The 19,397-nt window shown below is 48.3% G+C and overlaps 1 protein-coding gene across 1 annotated transcript in view; it reads right to left on the bottom strand.

Moving 5' to 3' along the window:
* Positions 1-19,168, bottom strand: part of LOC130114447 (zona pellucida sperm-binding protein 3-like) — a 43,370-nt gene extending 24,202 nt beyond the window's left edge. Inside the window, exons 1-6 of the mRNA XM_056282329.1 lie at positions 18,695-19,168; positions 18,372-18,490; positions 18,040-18,143; positions 17,596-17,773; positions 17,309-17,426; positions 17,123-17,205 (exon numbers count right to left, since the gene is read on the bottom strand). Of these exons, the coding sequence (XP_056138304.1) occupies positions 17,123-17,205; positions 17,309-17,426; positions 17,596-17,773; positions 18,040-18,143; positions 18,372-18,490; positions 18,695-19,168 (1,076 nt within the window). The remainder of the gene's footprint in view (positions 1-17,122; positions 17,206-17,308; positions 17,427-17,595; positions 17,774-18,039; positions 18,144-18,371; positions 18,491-18,694) is intronic.
* Positions 19,169-19,397: the final 229 nt, after the last annotated feature.

Here is a 19,397-nt window from a genome sequence, read left to right as displayed (position 1 = left end):
AACCTTGCTTGAAGTTAAGGTATCTGGCAACTCAGGTGGCTGCACGGGATCCTGGCTCATGCCTGACACCGGGCTTCTAGATCATAGTTCCCCGGAGCTGAGGAGAGCAGGCCGGGCAAAAGAAATGGGGAAAGGGTATCCGGGTAGCGTAGTGGTCTATTCCGTTGCTTACCAACATGGGGATCGCTGGTTCGAATCCTCGTGTTACCTCCGGCCCGGTCGGGCGTCCCTACAGACACAATTGGCCGTGTCTGCGGGTGGGAAGCCGGATGTGGGTATGTGTCCTGGTCGCTGCACTAGCGCCTCTTCTGGTTGGTCGGGGCATCTGTTCAGGGGGGAGGGGGAACTGGGGGGAAGAGAGTGATCCTCCCACGCGCTACGCCCCCCTGGCGAAACTCCTCACTGTCAGGTGAAAAGAAGTGGCTGGTGACTCCACCTGTATCGGAGGAGGCATGTGGTAGTCTGCAGCCCTCCCCGGATCGGCACAGGTGGTGAAGCAGCGACCGGGACGGCTCGGAAGAGTGGTGTTAATTGGCCAAGTACAATGGAGAAAAAGCCCCCCACCCCCCCCCAATAAATAAATAAATAAATAAATAAAACAGGGAATGAGAGGTTGTGCGCGGAGACGCCAGCGAGTCAGGTATGCAAGGCCACCGCTCCCATCTACGATCCCTTACAAACCTGAGGTCAGTAAACAACAAAGCGGACGAGATCCGAGCTTATGCAGGGTACTGTTCAGGTTTTCCGGGGCCGTCATTGTTATGCTCCACGGAAACCTGGCTTCCCTCTTCAGCACCGGCCTCCGCCTGTGAAATCAAGGGTTTTACTCTGCTGAGAGAGCAGACAGAGATATCTGCTCTCGTAACAGCAAAGGCGGAGGGATCTGGGTGTAGTGTACACATGCTCCGCGGCGTCTTCAGCACACAGTGAATGGCAGCATTTGTAACAAAAACGTTGAGCTCTTGTACCTGATTCTGACACCATTGCTCTTGGCCGGGGGATTTGGATGCGTGTTGCCGTTTGTTGTACACACACCTCTCAGTGGCAAAGCGACACAAGCTGCAGGTACTGTTTTGGTTCACATGCTCCGCCAACAACATCCCGAGGCCCCGGCAACTGCCGTTGGGAACAGGAAGCACTGCAAACTGGACATAACAATGCCAGGATTTCACCAATATGAGCAGAGACACACAAGGAAGAATAACATGTTGGACAATGTGGAGGGAGCGTATGTGTCAAGAATAAGACCGCCAGTCTCTAACTCGGATCATAATGTGGTTCACCTTGTCCCAACTTACAAATCCAAGTTGAAAGGCAGCAAATCAGAGAAAAAGTACTCAGAGTTTGGTCGTTGACAGTGTAGAAACACGTAAAACATGTTTTGGTTGCACTGTGTGGGAGGAGTTTCATCATGGCTCCTTGGATGAAACATCAACAGTAACAACACAATGGCAGCTCAGTGGCCCAGTGGTTAGCACTGTTGCCTCAGAGCAAGAAGGTCCTGGGTTCGAACCCCAGGTTGTCCCAGGTCCTTTCTCTGTGGATTTGGCATGTTCTCCCTGTGTCTGTGTGGGTTTCCTCCGGGTGCTCCGGTTTCCTCCCACCATCAAAAAGACATGCATGTTAGGGTTAATACCCCTGACTGTGCCCCTGAGCAAGGCAATGGAAAGAAGAACTGGAGTTGGTCCGCGGGAGCTGCAGCTGCCCACTGCTCCAATAAAATAGGATGGAACATACACTGACCGGCCACTTTATTAGGCACACCTGTCCAACTGCTCGTTAACGCAAATTTCTAATCAGCCAATCACATGGCAGCAACTCAATGCATTTAGGCATGTAGACATGGTCAAGACGATCTGCTGCAGTTCAAACCGAGCATCAGAATGGGGAAGAAAGGTGATTTAAGTGACTTTGAACGTGGCATGGCTGTTGGTGCCAGACGGGCTGGTCTGAGTATTTCAGAAACTGCTGATCTACTGGGATTTTCACGCACAACCATCTCTAGGGTTTACAGAGAATGGTCCGAAAAAGAGAAAATATCCAGTGAGCGGCAGTTCTGTGGGCGAAAATGCCTTGTTGATGCCAGAGGTCAGCGGAGAATGGCCAGACTGGTTCGAGCTGATAGAAAGGCAACAGTAACTCAAATAACCACTCATTACAACCGAGGTGTGCAGAAGAGCATCTCTGAACGCACAACACGTCGAACCTTGAGGCAGATGGGCTACAGCAGCAGAAGACCACACCGGGTGCCACTCCTGTCAGCTAAGAACAGGAAACTGAGGCTACAATTCGCACAGGCTCACCAAAATTGGACAATAGAAGATTGGAAAAACGTTGCCTGGTCTGATGAGTCTCGATTTCTGCTGCGACATTCGGATGGTAGGGTCAGAATTTGGCATCAACAACATGAAAGCATGGATCCATCCTGCCTTGTATCAACGGTTCAGGCTGCTGGTGGTGGTGGTGTAATGGTGTGGGGGATATTTTCTTGGCACACTTTGGGCCCCTTAGTACCAATTGAGCATCGTGTCAACGCCACAGCCTACCTGAGTATTGTTGCTGACCATGTCCATCCCTTTATGACCACAGTGTTCCCATCTTCTGATGGCTACTTCCAGCAGGATAACGCGCCATGTCATAAAGCTCGAATCATCTCAGACTGGTTTCTTGAACATGACAATGAGTTCACTGTACTCAAATGGCCTCCACAGTCACCAGATCTCAATCCAATAGAGCACCTTTGGGATGTGGTGCACCGGGAGATTCGCATCATGGATGTGCAGCCGACAAATCTGCAGCAACTGCGTGATGCTATCATGTCAATATGGACCAAACTCTCTGAGGAATGTTTCCAGTACCTTGTTGAATCTATGCCACGAAGGATTAAGGCAGTTCTGAAGGCAAAAGGGGATCCAACCCAGTACTAGCAAGGTGTACCTAATAAAGTGGCCAGTGAGTGTATTTCATTGTAAGAATAAAATTTGTTGTAACAATACAAAGACAAATAATAATAATAATAATACAGCAGCTTTAAAGACTACATAGACATTTGTGTGCAGTCGGTGATGCCAACCAAGGAGGTAAAACTCTATCCAAATTGCAAGATGTACACAACTAAGCATGTTAAGCATACTATGAATTTGAGGACGATGGCCTTCAAGAACAGGGACACTATAATTACAGCGCAGGGGAAAAAAGTTTTAAGGGGAAGTTATGAGCAGCAAAGAGGGCATACGAGCTACAATTAGAAAAAAGGCTTTTAAACGCAGCAATAACAAACACTCATGGGGCACGATGGAGTGGATGACTGGACCGTCGAACACTCGGAAAGCATTAGTGGCAGATGATGAGGCAGGGTTTGCAAATCATCTGAACAATCCCCCCCCCCTCTGGTTTTGCTAAAGGGAATAATTCAGACCACGTTGTTGACATCCTCAGTTCAGCTGTACCTGTGCCGTCAGACAGAATGGACATCTCTGTTGATCCGGGGGAGGAGCCCTTTTAAACATTTGAATCAAAGGAAGGCCACAGGAGCAGGTAACCTCGGTGCATTTATTCTGAAAACTTCTGCAGCCGAGCTCTCGCCTGATTGACAGCCTATTGATCAGTGTTGTATAGACACTCATATACTCCCTGAAACGTGAAAGACCTCCCATAACACACCGCTTCCCAAGACACCTAAGGAACCAAGTGACGAGCGTCCTGTAGCCTTAACCCCTATTGTTATGAAAACCTTACAAAGAACTGTGGGGGTGTCCAGGTAGCGTAGCGGTCTATTCAGTTGCCTACCAAGGATCGCCGGTTCGAATCCCTGTGTTACCCCGGCTTAGTGGGGCGCCCCTACAGACACAACTGGCCTTGTCTGCGGGTGGGAAGCTGGATGTGGGTATGTGTCCTGGTCGCTGATCTAGCGCCTCCTCTGGTTGGTCGAGGCATCTGTTCGGGGGGGGACTGAGGGGAATAGCATGATCCTCCCATGTGCTGCGTCCCCCTGGCGAAACTCCTCACTGCCAGGTGAAAAGAAGCAGCTGGTGACGCCACAAGTATTGGAGGCGGCATGTGGTAGTCTGCAGCCCTTCCCAGATCAGCAGAGCGGGTAGAGCAGAGATCGGGACGGCTCGGGAGAGTGGGGTAATTGGACTGGTACGATTGAGGAGAAAAAGGGGGGAAAAAGAAGGAAATTGTGGTGTCCATAGCAAGTTCGTTTATATAGCACATTTCATACACAAGGGAAATTTAGCGTGCTTTATATAAAACAAAAAGGAACAGCCATATATAAAATACAATTAAAAGTACACAAAAGTTATTAAATAGAGGGTAATATAAGTAATATAAAACGAAAATACCATGTACATAACATAGAATAAAAACAGTGGAAGTAGTCTCAGCTGTGCGTTTATCTCTTTTGGAACACCGAATAGAGAACCATAGAGCAAAAGCCAGCCAATAGAGTTTAGATGTCAACCCGAGATGTCATTTCCCCGCCGGGAGTGAATTATAGAGTAGGAATAGGGTGCCAGTTTTAGAGCTTAATCATGTGCACATGAAAAGAGGAATGTTTTTATCCTGGATTTAAAAATTGCTACATTTGGGGTACTTCTAATATTTTCTGGCAGTGTGTTCCAGTTGCATGAAACATAGCAGCTAAATGCTGCTTTACCATGTTTAGTTTGGACTCTGGGCTGTACTAGCTGTCCTGAGTCCACTGATCTAAGATCCCTACTTAGTTTATATTATTTAAGCATATCAGAGAGGTATTCGGGGCCTAAACCATTGAATGATTTATATACTAGTGACTGTACTTTAAAATCTATTCTGTAACAAACTGGAAGCCAGAGTAAGGATTTTAGAATTGGAGTCATGTTCTCTGTTCTCTTTGTCTTGGATAAAACTCTAGCAGCAGCATTCTGAACGAGCTGCAGCTGTTTAATGGTCTTTTTGGTAAGACCAGTTAAGAGACCATTACAGTAGTCCACCCTACTGGAAATAAAAGCATGGATGAGCTTCTCTTGATCTTTTTGGGACACCAAACCCTTGAGTCTGGCTATATTTTTAAGATGTTAGAGGGCTGTTTTAATAATTTCTTTAATATGGCTAGTTAACCTGAGATTTGAGTCTAATAGAACATGAAGCTTTCGGACTTGGTCTTAAGTTTTTTGAGTTCGAGAGCCGAGTTGGTTACTAATGCTTATTCTCTTTTCTTTGTTGCCAAACATAATAATCTCCGTTTTATCATTATTTATCTGAAGAAAAATTTGGCTCATCTGTTTATCTGCTCTAAACAATGACACAGTGAGTCTATTGGGCTGAAGTCATGTTAGTATCCTGCATCACTATGGTAATCAATATTGTGATTTTTTAGAATTTGGCCCAAAGGCAGCATGTAGAGATTAAACAGAAGAGGTCCAAGAACTGATCCCTGGGGGATTCCAAATGTCAAAGCTACTCTATCAGATTCATAACTGCCAGTGGTGACAAAGAAACTCTGGCCTACTAAATAAGACCTGAAACCAGGTTCAGACTGGCCATCAGGAGGTTCAGGAATTTTCCTTGTGGCCAGGTCTTGTCAGGGCTGGTCTGCTGTTCCCAATCCCAGCATTATAGGTCATATTAGCTGCAGCGACACGGCTGGTGCAATCTGTAATAGCAGGTATCAGTTGCCATCACAACGGAAAGTATCTAGCACTTGGGCAGTTAGTATGTAGCACTCGTTAAAAGTATCTAGTACTTGTTGCCAAAACATGGATAGAAAGAGAAAACCCATGGCCGGTAGTGGACAGAAGGTGCGCCAACAAAAGAAAAAGGCTTTGCTGGCTGATGCTGCAAAAAGTGTTCTAAGATAATGGATTTCTTTAAGTAGTCTGCAGGTGATGATGAGGACAGTGGTGAAGAGGCAGAAACGTCAAAGATGAGTAAGCAGGGAGCAGTTGCTTTGTCATGTTTACATGCTATGTGCTGTGAACTAGCTAAATGAGCTAACTAAAGAACAAAATGTTTGTGTTAACCTTGGGGTTTCAGTGCTAGAGTACTGCTGCAGGTTTAACCATTCCCAAGGTTTAACTAGTCAGACTCAGTGCACAAGCATTTAGAGATGATTGCGCTAAATTCCTCTCAAGTGTTTAAAAAAAAATTGGTCATCAACTTTGACTGTAAATGGGTAAAAAAAAACATCTAAATTTGATCATTTACTTCTAGACTACTCAATTCTTTTTCACATTATAGCCTCTAAGGCATATATATATATATATATATATATATATATATATATATATATATATATATATATATATATATATATATAATAACCAGCACAGCAATAAAAATTATTTGTTAAATACTTATTCTACAATCTAAACAAACAGGTGAACATGGCTCTGAACAGAAAGGGAAAGGGTGGAAGAGGAGGGAGCAGGAACCAGCACAGATCCAATTAGAGGTGCACTACTGAATTTTATTGTGTGACTGTGAAGTAAATTATAGCACATCATTCACATGATTAGGTTGGACTACTTCATTCAAGTTATTTATTGTTGCATTACAAGAAATAGAATGAATGGCAGGTATGTTGTATCATACACCACCTATGTATTTGTATGTCAAGGCTGGACTTTTTTATCATGAATTTAATGAATACAACAATATTTGATGCTCATCTCAGACAGTCCAAATTATGTATGTTTTATGCATTTATAACTAACAGATGAACCTGAGTCAGAGGAAGTGTTTGCAGGGACTTCTATGGAGACAGGTGTGTGTGATGACCAGCCAGGGCCACTGAACTATAGAGTTTAAAAGTAATTCATTAATTCAACTTTGAATTTTTGCTTTCTGTACACACAAGCATGGGGAGGAAAACCTTGGTAAATCAGTTTCATCGTTTTACATATTAGCCTAACACAAACAATACAATCCCAGCAGTCATTGGGCGGCAGGCGGAGAGACAACCTAGACCGGCCGCCAGTCCATCACAGGGCGAAATCAAATTACTTCCAGATATAAAATCTTTTACAACTAAAGTTAAGTGCTGGCTAAAACCAAGCCAGAGCTGTTCCCATTTCATCTAATTGTTTTGTTTTGTTTTTTGGACTGCTGGGATAGGCTCCAGCATACTGCGACCCGATAAGCGGCTTGGATAATGGATGGATGGATGGATGGATGAATGGACAAACAATACAAATTAACAGATTACGTTTTTTTTCTTAATTAATGATTAATTGATTGACAAACATGTTGGGTCATTTCGAATTTGGTGTATCAAATTGGGGACCGCGTGACAGCAAATTCCCGGGCTGCTTTTTGTTGCCAGTCTGCCCTTGCCTAAACCAATTAAGGCCTGCTCCGGATAGTCCTACCCAAAAAGACCAGTGTGTCAAGACAACATTTTGATGATTGAAGATGCCATCTGTTTCCTCTAGGGGTTTTTTTTTGGTCAATAATATTAAATTGTGATATAGTCATATTATTTCTAGGTGGTTGGAGAAACAACATAGTTTTGTTTGACTGTGTGGCGTTGATGGTCTGTCTAATCGTTTTGATTATTTTCCTTTTTCACTAAAAAAACAAGCAAATGCATGACATTTCTCTATGGAAAGGAGTTCTGGCACTTTGAGAGGGTTTGCAAGCTTGTCAACCATGGGAAATAGAGTGTGGGTGTTATTGATCTTCCTGTTAATTGTCTTAGAAAAATGTAGCTGTCTAGCCCTGCATAACTCAATAGTTAAAAATACAAAGGCTTTGCATCTCCCAGGAAGTGTGACTCCAACATCAACACGGCCTTCAAAAAGGCCCAGCAGACTGTGTACTTCCATGTGCCAGCTCAGGAAGTACACCTGCCTCAGGAGCTGCTGATCCAGTTTTACACTGCAGTCATCAAATCTGTTCTCTGCATTTCCATCACTGTCTGGTTTAGATCGGCCAAAAAACAGGACAGGAACCGACTACAACCGACAGTCAGGTCTGCAGAAAATATTATTGGTGCTAACCCGCCCACCTTCCAAGACCTGTAGACCCCTAGAGCCAGGAAACGGGCAGGAAAAATCACTGCAGACCCTCACACCCTGGACACAGCCTGTTCCACCTTCTCCCCTCTGGTGGGCGCTACACACCAAAACCACCACCACACAGGAACAGTTTCATCCCCCTCGCCGAAACACTTATGAACAGTTAACTCACAGTGGCACTGTGCAATAACCCTGGAACACTAAAATACCCACTGTACCTACAAATCGCATATATATTCATCCATCCATCCATCCATCCATAATCCAAACCACTTATCCTGCTCTCAGGGTCATGGGAATACTGAAGCCTATCCCAGCAGTCATTGGGCGGCAGGCAGGGAGACACCCTGGACAGGCCGCCAGGCCATCACAGGGCTCACACACACACACACACACACACACACACACACACACACACACACACACACATTCACACCTATGGACAATTTAGTATGGCCGATTCACCTGACCTACATGTCTTTGGACTGTGGGAGGAAAAAGGACCACCCAGAGGAAACCCACTCAGTCACAGGGAGAACATGCAAACTCCACACAGAGGATGACCCGGGATGACCCCCGTGGTCATCCCGGACTCCACAGTCTACACCCATCTACAGGCCAGTGGCCACTCTTTCAGGGACGAGGATGTGCACATCCTTGATAGGGAGGAACAACGATTTGAACAGGGGAGTCAAGGAGGCCATTGTGGAGTTAGAAAACAACGAGACAGGAGACGTGAGAGTAGACGTAGTCGAGGTAGTTTACTAGCTCCAACTTTGCATGTCATACGTTCGACAACGACACTGAACTGACTGTGAACCGGAAGCGGAAGTGCATTATCTGACCCCTCGCCTCTTCCCTTAAAGGTACACCGTCCTCTTAGGTGAATGTCTCTCGATATATAGATGTGGGTCACCACACAGGCCCCCCCAGAATTCACCTAAACAAAACAATGCAAAACAGCAAAAGTGCAAGTCATGAACATAAAAATAGACTCTACAACAGAACAGTCAATGACATAGTGCAAAGTCACGGGGAAAACAGGTGACGAGTCGGAGGGCGGACCCTGCGGCCATAACGGCTGCGCTTCACAGGAGGGGAAACAGATGGGGCCGAAACCCGGGCCATAGGCGGGGCCGAAGCAGGAACAGAGGCAGGTGCCGGGGCCGACCTAGGAGGGCGCCCCCGCCGCGGGGGTAGGGCCAATTGCATTGGCTCCCCAATGTCCAAGTGAGCGGGCTTGAGACGGTCTATAGCGACCCGCTCCGGCCTGCCCCCCATGTCCACCACAAAGTTCTTATCCCCCGCCTCCAGGACGCGGAAGGGCCCGTCGTATGGGGGCTGCAGCGGGGACCGATGGCTGTCGTGCCTAATGAAGACGTACCTCGCCGATGGCAGATCCTTGGGGACGTAGGACCGGGGGAGGCAGTGTTGAGACATCGGAACGGGAGCGAAGGCACCGGCAGCGCTCCGGGACGCACTGAGGTGAGAGGCGGCCGACCAGGGAGCCGTAGCATCCGGAAGAAACTCCCCCGGAACCCGCAGGGGCTGGCCATACACCAGCTCAGCGGAGGAGGTCTGGAGGTCTTCCTTCGGGGCCGAACGCAGGCCGAGCATGACCCACGGGAGCCGGTCCATCCAGTCGCAGCCAGTGAGGCTTGCCCGCAGAGCGGCTTTCATGTCCCGATGGAACCGCTCACAAAGTCCGTTGCTCTGCGGGTTGTACGCCGTAGTGCGGTGGATCTTCATCCCCAGGTGCTCAGCGACCGCCGTCCAGAGCTCCGAGGTAAACTGGGAGCCCCGGTCGCTCGTGATGTCACCAGGCGTGCCGAAACGGGCCACCCAGCAGCCGATGAACGCCCGCGCTACCTCTGCTGCCGTCGTGGAGGACAAGGGAATAGCCTCTGGCCACCTGGTGGCCCTGTCCACAATAGTGAGGAGGAACGTATAACCACGGGAGGGGGGCAGGGGACCCACCAGGTCAACATTGACGTGGTCAAACCGCCTCTCTGGAACCACAAACGGCGCCAAAGGGGCCTTGGTATGGCGGTGCACCTTGGCGCGTTGGCACGCCACACACGAGCCGGCCCAGGCTCTAACATCCTTACGGAGCCCAGGCCAAACGAACTTGACGCTCACCAGCTTGGTCGAGGCCTTCACTCCCGGGTGGGAAAGGCCATGGACGGTGTCGAAAACTCGGCGCCGCCAGGAAGTAGGCACCAGGGGGCGCGGTTGACCGGTGGAGATGTCACAGAGGAGGGTGGTGTTGGCCGAGTCGAACGTCACTTCCTCCAGCCGTAGCGCCGTAGGGGTCGACCGGTAGTCTTGAACGGTCGCGTCCTTGGCTTGGTCCGCTGCCATAGCGGCGTAGTCGAGTCCCAAGTGAACGGCGTTAACAACTGCCCGTGAAAGGCAGTCGGCGACGAAGTTATCCTTGCCCGACACGTGTTGTATGTCCGTGGTAAACTCGGAAACCGCCGCGAGATGGCGCTGCTGACGCCCAGACCACGGTTCTGAGGTTTTGGCCATACAGAACATCAGCGGTTTGTGGTCCACGAAAGCGGTGAACTGTCGGCCCTCCAATAGGAACCTAAAGTGTCTGGTTGCGAGGAAGAGACCCAGTAGTTCCCTATCAAAGGTGCTGTATTTGCGCTCGCTCTCACGGAGTTGTTTACTGAAGAACGCCAACGGCTGCCAGCCCCCCTCCACCCACTGCTCACACACGGCCCCCACGGCGTAGTCGGAGACATCCGTTGTAAGGGCTATGGGGGCGGCAGGCGACGGGTGAGCTAGCAGCGCAGCGTTGGCCAGCACGGTCTTGGCGGCCACAAAAGCCTCGTCCATCCCCGAAGACCAGTCCAGCTCGTCCTTAGACTTCTTACCCCGCAGGGCCTCATACAGGGGACGCATGATGTGGGCGGCACGGGGCAGGAAACGGTTATAAAAGTTCACCATGCCCAGGAATTCCTGCAGCGACTGTACAGTGCGGGGGCGGGGGAACATGGTGACAGCCTCAACCCTGGCAGGGAGGGGAACGGCCCCCTGTGGAGTGATGTGGTGCCCGAGGAAGGTGATGGACGACTCCCCGAACTGACACTTAGCTGGGTTGATGATGAGGCCGTGTTCGCTGAGCCTGTCGAACAGCTGTGTGAGGTGCGTCATGTGTTCCTCCGCCGACGCGCTGGCCACGAGGATGTCGTCTAAGTACACAAACAAAAATGGCATGTCGCGGAGCACAGAATCCATAAGGCGCTGAAACGTCTGCGCCGCCCCTTTAAGGCCGAAAGGCATACGTAAAAACTCAAAGAGCCCAAAGGGTGTGATGACAGCCGTTTTTGGGACATCCAGTGGGTGGACCGGCACTTGGTGATACCCCCCCACTAAGTCGATTTTGGAATAGATGGCAGCGCCCGCCAGGTGGGTAGAGAAATCTTGTATGTGCGGTATGGGGTACCGGTCGGGGGTCGTGGCATTGTTTAGGCGACGGTAGTCCCCGCACGGGCGCCAACCCCCGTCGGCCTTAGTAACCATGTGAAGAGGGGAAGCCCACGGGCTGTCAGAACGGCGGACAATGCCGAGGCGCTCCATAGTCGAAAACTCCTCCCTGGCTATTGCGAGCTTGGCCGAGTCGAGGCGTCGGGCCCGGGCGTAAACTGGGGGGCCCACTGTGGTGATATGATGTTCCACGCCGTGCTTGGCCACCGCCGAGGAGAAGGTGGGTGTGGTGAGCTCGGGGAAATTTGCGAGCAGGCGTTGGTATGGATCCCCGGTGGAGAGTGTGTTAGCGAGGCACAGCGCTCCAGCGCCCCCAAGCGTGCAGGGGTATGACGCAAAAGAGACGGCATCAATCACGCGACAGTTTTTAACATCCACCAGCAGGTTGAAAGCACAGAGGAAATCCGCACCTAGGAGCGGGGTGGATACAGCAGCCATCACAAAGTCCCAGCCGAAACGTCGGCCGCCAAAACACACGTCCACATGTCTGATACCGTACGTCCGAATGGACGTGCCGTTGGCGGCGTCCATCTGGGGGCCGTGACTGTCGGTCATCGTGTCCACAGCTTGTGCTGGTAGTATGCTGCGTTGAGCGCCAGAGTCAACCAGCAGCCGTCGGCCCGACAAGGAGTCTCTGATGAACAACAGCTTGCAGTCACGGCCGGCGCCCATAGCCGTTAACGAGCGCCGGCCTTGGCGTTTCCCTGAACCCTGTAACTGCAGGGTTTGCGACACCGTTTTGCTTTTGCCCCAAACCTGGCATGGTAATAACAGAGCCCGTCGTCAGGTTGGCGGCGGGCTGTCACCGCAGCCGCGGTGTCCATATAGTCGTACACAGGTGGTGGTGGGGCGGTCTGGTGGGGTAGCAGGGCATGCACAAACTGTTGCCGGTTGGCCAGGAAAACCCGGTCTGCTTCAGCAGCCAGAGAACGGTAGTCCTTGGAGGCGGCGAGAGGAGAACTGGCCAGTGCTGTGCGTACAGGTGCGGGGAGCTGCCTCAGAAAAATGTGTGTGAAAAGAAAGGCCGGATCAGCCGATCCCAGCACAGACAGCATTTTTTCCATTAACTCAGACGGTTTGCCGTCGCCGAGGCCATTCGGGGGCAGTAAACGGTCTGCCTTCTCCAGCTCCGACAGTTCAAATAGTTTCAGGAGGAATGTCTTTATAGCATCGTACTTGCCAGCAGCTGGCGGAGCTTCCAACAGCGTCATTGCTCGCGCCGTTGTCGATGCGTCTAACGCCGCCACTACGTGGAAGTACTGCGTTGCATCCTGCGTTATCCCTCTCAGCTGGAACTGGGCTTCCACATGTTGAAACCACGGCCGTGGATTATGCTGCCAAAAGTCGGGTAGCTTCACAGTAGCGGTGTAAATGCTAGCGTTAGCAATAGCCATGTTGTTAGCACCGGCGTCGTCGTTGTCAGACTCGTATTAGTAGTTCGATCACGTCGGGGTCACCAATGTGGAGTTAGAAAACAACGAGACAGGAGACGTGAGAGTAGACGTAGTCGAGGTAGTTTACTAGCTCCAACTTTGCATGTCATACGTTCGACAACGACACTGAACTGACTGTGAACCGGAAGCGGAAGTGCATTATCTGACCCCTCGCCTCTTCCCTTAAAGGTACACCGTCCTCTTAGGTGAATGTCTCTCGATATATAGATGTGGGTCACCACACAATCTATGTTAAGAGGGAATGACCATCCCTGGACTGAGGGGGAGGCTAAGAGTACATCTGTCGCCATCTTACAATGCTGTGATTGCAACATTCCCTAACCCCCTGTGAATAGTACACATGGCCATTGAAACTCTAGTTAAAGGTCACACCCATATTTGCATATGAAACTGGTCGTTGGTTTCGGTCGTTATGCAACTGTATTGTACTGTATTATTCATAAGGGGTGGGGATACCTGCACTCAGTTTAGGCTGAATATGTCACTTAGTTGAGTGATGAAGCATAGTATCTGTTCTGTACTCTTGTTAGTCATCGTTTAAGTTGAGACCTTTATTCTGTCGACGGATTTTATTTTGAAGTACTTCCTTCGCGACCGGTAAATTGTAATCAGGAAGCGTTAAACCATCTTACTAGCGCGTTGTGTGTGCCGCAAAAGATTATCCACCATCCTTGATTCTTACGCCTTGATATACGCAATGTTTGTAAGTATTTCAGTTTATGTGGCCTATATTTACTACAGCATTACAAAGTCTATCCCATTCCTTTTTTCGTTTTATCTGTAGTATGTTATGCCGTGTTGGTTTGTGCTAGCTTGCTATGTGTTAGCATGTTCCCCTTTGCTAGCCGTATGCTACGTTATACCTATATGTATATTGGCTAGTCTACAGCTCTTATTTCGTGCCCTGAGGCACTCTTATTTGTACCTTTGATATGTCTTAGGTGTTCATTTTGTGTACTTACTTTGTAGTACCTTCAATTGTGTAACTGCAGTGTTATATTGTGTTTGTACATTTCAGTTTCACCTTTTGGCAAGTAAACGTCATAAACTTCCCTCCGCCTCCTGAAATGATTGATTGCCGAAGAGTTTGGCTCACTGGATAGTTGGGTTATTGCTCAGATCCTCCGAGACCAGTACAGCATCTGTCAATAAACGCTGTGTCCAGACGAACTGATTCACCCTCCTTTGATACACGAGATGGTGTTACAGACATTGAAGGAGTTCAACTTCCGCAGTAAGTGAATTCTTTGTTGTCCACGCTTGACAATCGAATCTGTGTTCACATTGACCTTGAGCTGGGAGTTGAACACGGTTCCCAAGTACTTACAAGTGTCAACAACTTGAACATCCTCGCCATGTGCTAGCTTTGGGTTTATCACTGTTTCTCCTAAAACCAATGATAAGTTCCTTAGTTTTTGACACATTAAGGTCAAGGAAGTTATCATTGCACCAATCAACCAAGGCAGGTAGGGCACAACCATGATCTGACTCCGAGGCCCTCCCTGAAGAAGAGACGAAAGTGCGGTACCGTCAGAGAATTTCACCAGGTAGCTACCCTCGTTAGAAGACCTGCAGCTGTCTGTATACAAAATAAAACGCAACCCTGGGATGAGCCCATGTTTAAAACCAGGACATTGGGCATAACTCCATTAACTAAAACCTGCTGGATTCTTGTCTGTTAAAAAGTTTAAAGGCAACATTAATAGCTGATCAGGTAAATTAAAATAAGCAAGCCACTCGATCAAAATGTGAGGTTGCATCTTGTTAAAAGCCCAAGAGAAGTCAGCAAATAAAAGTCTCACATGAGAATTGGGTTTCTCCAGGTGCTTCTATACTCTGCCGAAGATGAGTTTTGCATTCTCCACACACGTGCCAGCTTGATATGCAAACTGCAAGGGGTCTAGTTCGCCATCAACTAGGGAGACCTCATCTTTTAAAAATTTCTCCAAGTTTTTCATCGCAAGTGATGCAAGTGCAACAGTGTGCGCCTGCAGATGGCATTGGGGCCAGCAGCCTTCCTTATGTACATGTCCTGTGCTATACAAGTCAGTATAGTGAAGGCCAGACATTTTAGGGGACCCACACAAACATCGAGTGGAGGGATACTTTAAGGCTAGCTTTGCAGAGATAATAGGAGCCCTTGGGGTAATCTGGGGTTGAGATATAGGTAACAGATTCGACTGGTATACCCCAAATTGAATACACTTGGTTCCTTTCATTTATGATCCACACTGGAATAAAGAACCTTGTAGGCATATTGGGTCCCAGCTTTTTCTCAAAACAGCCGTCAGTACTAACTTTGTTATAGTAATGACCCTGAACTCAAAGTTCTATTGGTGTTTTTGTACCTTGCTCGCAGTAGCGCTCACTGAACATTCAATGCTTGGTGCTGCCAGAGGAGATGGACAAGGCTGCTGATTATGTTGAAGAGGTCTTTCTTCTAACAAGTAGGGGGCAGGGGTGCCCTGGGCTTTTTGGGTATGACTTGTGGGCTGGACAGAGGATTTAGTCCCAGTAAATACCAGTTCTACTTTCTCTGAAAGTGGCATAGGTGTGTGTGTGTGTGGGGGGGCTGTCTGACTTATGATACACGTCGTAACTTTTGTGGCAGAAGCACCACCCGAGTTACCCAAATAGTGGGGACTGGGGTTGCTCTGTACCACCTGTGTTCTGTGACAGGTTTAATGGCTCTTCACGGTAGGGAGCAGGTGGCGAAGGCTGTGGCTGAACCTAGTGTTGAATCAGTAGAAGGGGTGGTGAAGAGTGTCCTTTAGTTTTCATTCTAGTCCTTAAATGGCATCAGAGCCAAAAGCTATAATAGTGTAGTACAGGATCAGTCCACTGTATAGTTGCTCAGCTTAAAGCTCAACTGCTACAGGTCTCAAATATTGTGGGTCAAACACTTACATTGTGTGTATTAAAATATAATTGTCTCTGGCAGGTAATGTGTGACCCCTCATATTTTAAAGAATTAGTTTTTGCTTTGAAACAGAAGATTTGGGTCCCACAGGCTTGATTTAAGACTGCACAACACATTCCTCAGTTTGGGCTCCAAATAGGCCTGTGTGGCCTAAGCAAGAGTTTTTAAATTTAATGTACTGCAGCCACCAGTTAGAAATGTGTTTTGTTAGGTTAAATGTGTTTCGTCATTATGTGAAACGGTATACATCTTGGGTCTCAGCAAATTTCCGAATGAAAAAAATTGAAGCAATCCTCTAGACCAATGGCAATATAAAGTACATGTTAACACTATACTGCCCAGCTGAGCAACAACCCCAAAGGGCTCTCCCATTTATCCCACTTCAGTTGTACAAGTAGGCAGATTTGTCACGATTGTTCCTCAGCTGTAGAGATCTTTTAGGATCAGCCATTTAGCAAGCACAAGGAAGACCTACAACTGTCATTTGCAGGATAACCGACATCTGCCAAGTTGAGTCAGTGACTAAAATGCAGCTTTGTGAGTTGAGCAACAACTCAGTTCTTCTTACCAAGTTAGAATTACCATCACTTCAATTTTGTGGGCTGTACTCCTGCATACTAAATACCATTGCAAATCTTGCTTGACACTTACTCTATATACAGTGAAGACTATACACACACGCTATTCAAAAGACTCAAAAACAAAACTTGGGAGTCAATTGTCAGAACCACCACTTATTTAATCTAAGCATTGTAATCAGTAGCCATAAGGATTTTCAAGTGACACTTTAATAATAAAGAGGCCTCTCCTTCACTCCGATTGGGCCAATGGTGGTCTCATGCTCCCACTGTTCAACTATAAAAAAAAAAAACAAAATTCACCACAAAACAGTCAATTACAATAATCACCAGAAAGCATTAAATGACTTGTATGCATGCCTGTAGGGGGAGGTGGTTGGTATCCTGTGTCGCATTCCGTGTCACAGCAGGAACATGCCTCATCGTGTCCACTGGCTTCTGTCCACCTGACCGCATCAAGTTTTAAAATTCACTGCCCTTGTCAGTTTGAGTAGATGATTGCAACACATGGCCAGTATAGGAATTCAAGTGCATTATAAACTGAATTTATAATAAGTCAGGATAGCAATGTCAAGTTTTGAAAAAAAAAAAGTTGAACTTTGGGTGGCACTGAAAATTATGTCTAGTGCCAGACTGAAAGTCAAGGCAAGTTATATTTTGCTACAACATGCATACCTGTTGGAATAAGAGCAGGCCTTGGTTGTGGTGGAGATTGGAACCACCACTGTGGTAACCCTCAAGTTACAGGTGATGTAGAGCTGCAGTGGGAGACAAGAGTACTCAACTTGCAAACAAAAAGTTCAGTCTAAATCAAGAAAACGAACTGTTGACTTTGAGGTAGACAGCCTGCTAACTACTCACCAGTCCCAGGCTGTCATCCTGGAACTTGAAAGCTTCCACTTGGAACTCAAGTTTGTCATCCTCGGTGCGAGGTAGGAACCGAGAGCCCGAGTTTGTCAGTTTGCTATCAATCAGACACCTGAGAAGAACATTCACAAGTCACATTTAACAAGTTTAGAGTGGCACGTACACAAAAAGGCAAGTAGGACTCCAATGTTATAAATGAAATTTAAGACAAGTTTTGAGGTTTCAAGATGCACAACATAGCCAACCATCTTGCCCAAAAGCAGAACGCTCAGGAAACTCACCCTTTGTTACCAAGGAAAGCATAGCGAGGGACTGTGTCTGGGTTAGGACCCAAGGTTGCCACACAGCTGTCCACAAACATACGCAGGGGAACATGGTAAAACTGCTGAACTAAGGCTTCAATCCTCAACATGTCACCCAAGAAATACTGGCTGGAAGGTCTCTCAAATTGCCCATCGTCTAGAACAAAAGATGAACAGGAGTACAACCATGTCAAGTCACACTGCTGGTTAATAATTCATTGTTAGCAGTATCCATTTGTAATGAGGTCCTTCTCAGCAGGGACAGGTGTGGAGGCTTCTGCAATCAAGGGCTTGCACATAACCCAGCCAGTTAGATAGGCCATCTCAATTCCTATGCCAGTTTCTGCCATGTTGCAACTACTCAACCAAAATTTGAGTTACATCCATTTGAGTCAGTTCAATAAAAGGCAGTAGGACACTCACCGGTCTTAAGTCTAAGAGACATGTACAGACTTCCCACAGAGTCTTTGGCATCAATATGGGGTATCCAGGTGGGCAGCACTCCCTCACTGCTGATGCCATGGTTCCTGTGGAGACCAGACCATTTGCAAATTAGAGGAGTCACACAGATGAGGATAAGCCCAACTAGACCACTTTACATCCTCAGGCCAGGACTTTACTTGCAAGTGAAAGTCTACCAGCAGCCAATTGGACTTGCTTCTCAACACCTGACAGCCAACTTAAGAGGCTCAGATTTCATAGCCACTTTTAAAGAGGAAGGGGTTTCCACATTTCTAACCCCTCAAGGGACTCACTTAGGGTAGTGACACTCCAGTGGGATTGTTGCATCTCTCGTTCTGACAATGGGATGGCCTCCTATGGGACTTGGGTTATAATGCAGGGTAAACATGTAGACAAGTGACTCATCAGTCGTCTGGGGAAGAAAGAAAAAAAAAGTTATTCCAATTAAAGACACCCCACACTTGGAAAGACACGTAAACTATAGTCAGTTTTTCCTCCCACACGGAGGTTGACGGTCTCATCATTTCTGAAACCAGATAGCGCTGTGCCCACAAGAGAGAGGGGGGGGGGGCAAACACCACCCATTATGCAGTGACGGGGTCGACAGATAACTTACTATCAGCTGGCTGCCGCAGCCATGCAGCTCCGACTCGAAGAGCAAGACTTCGGCTGCGGGGTCCTCCCCAGCCACCGGGCAGTCGCCCAGCGTTATGTCTGCCGGCTGGATGGGTTTGCCAATGCCGAGCAAATCCTTCTTCGCCTCCACCCGGACAGTACTCGGCCCGCAATGGATGGCCACGTTGTCGGCCGGCACCGGGACCTTCACCTCGAACTCCGGCGGGAACCCAGGCCCGTCCTCTTCGACAACGTCAGGGAACCGCCAGGTCAGCGGTTTGAGGAAGGCCTGTTGCTCTTGAGTTCCCGTCGTCTTTTGGGCCGATCTGATCGGCGTGCTGCCCTCGTGTCTGTTCGGCTGTCGAGACCCCGACTGAAAGCTCTCAAACGCCGATTGTACCGCGCGATCGGGAGACATCCACGAATAGTCCTGCGACACAACTGACGCGAAGAAGAAGAAGAAGAGTAGGGTCATTTCAACGGGGCGCGCCATATGTGACAGCGATCGCTAAGTCGCTTCTGTAGAGTTGTGCGTGCTACGACCACTCAATTTGTACCCCACGCGCGGCTGTGGCTCCGCCCCCTCGTCTGATTAGTCTGACACCCCTCCGCACTTGCCTTGTTAAACACAGACGCCCACGTGGCACAAATCAGGCCTCCCACGCGGCCCACGGTGATAAACCGCATCCACACTTGCATCTTGG

The sequence above is a fragment of the Lampris incognitus genome, chromosome 6 (genome assembly GCF_029633865.1).
Source record: "Lampris incognitus isolate fLamInc1 chromosome 6, fLamInc1.hap2, whole genome shotgun sequence".
Lineage (NCBI taxonomy): Eukaryota > Metazoa > Chordata > Actinopteri > Lampriformes > Lampridae > Lampris > Lampris incognitus.
Note: the sequence above shows the minus strand (reverse complement) of the source record. Positions and strands in the feature narration are given on the sequence as shown.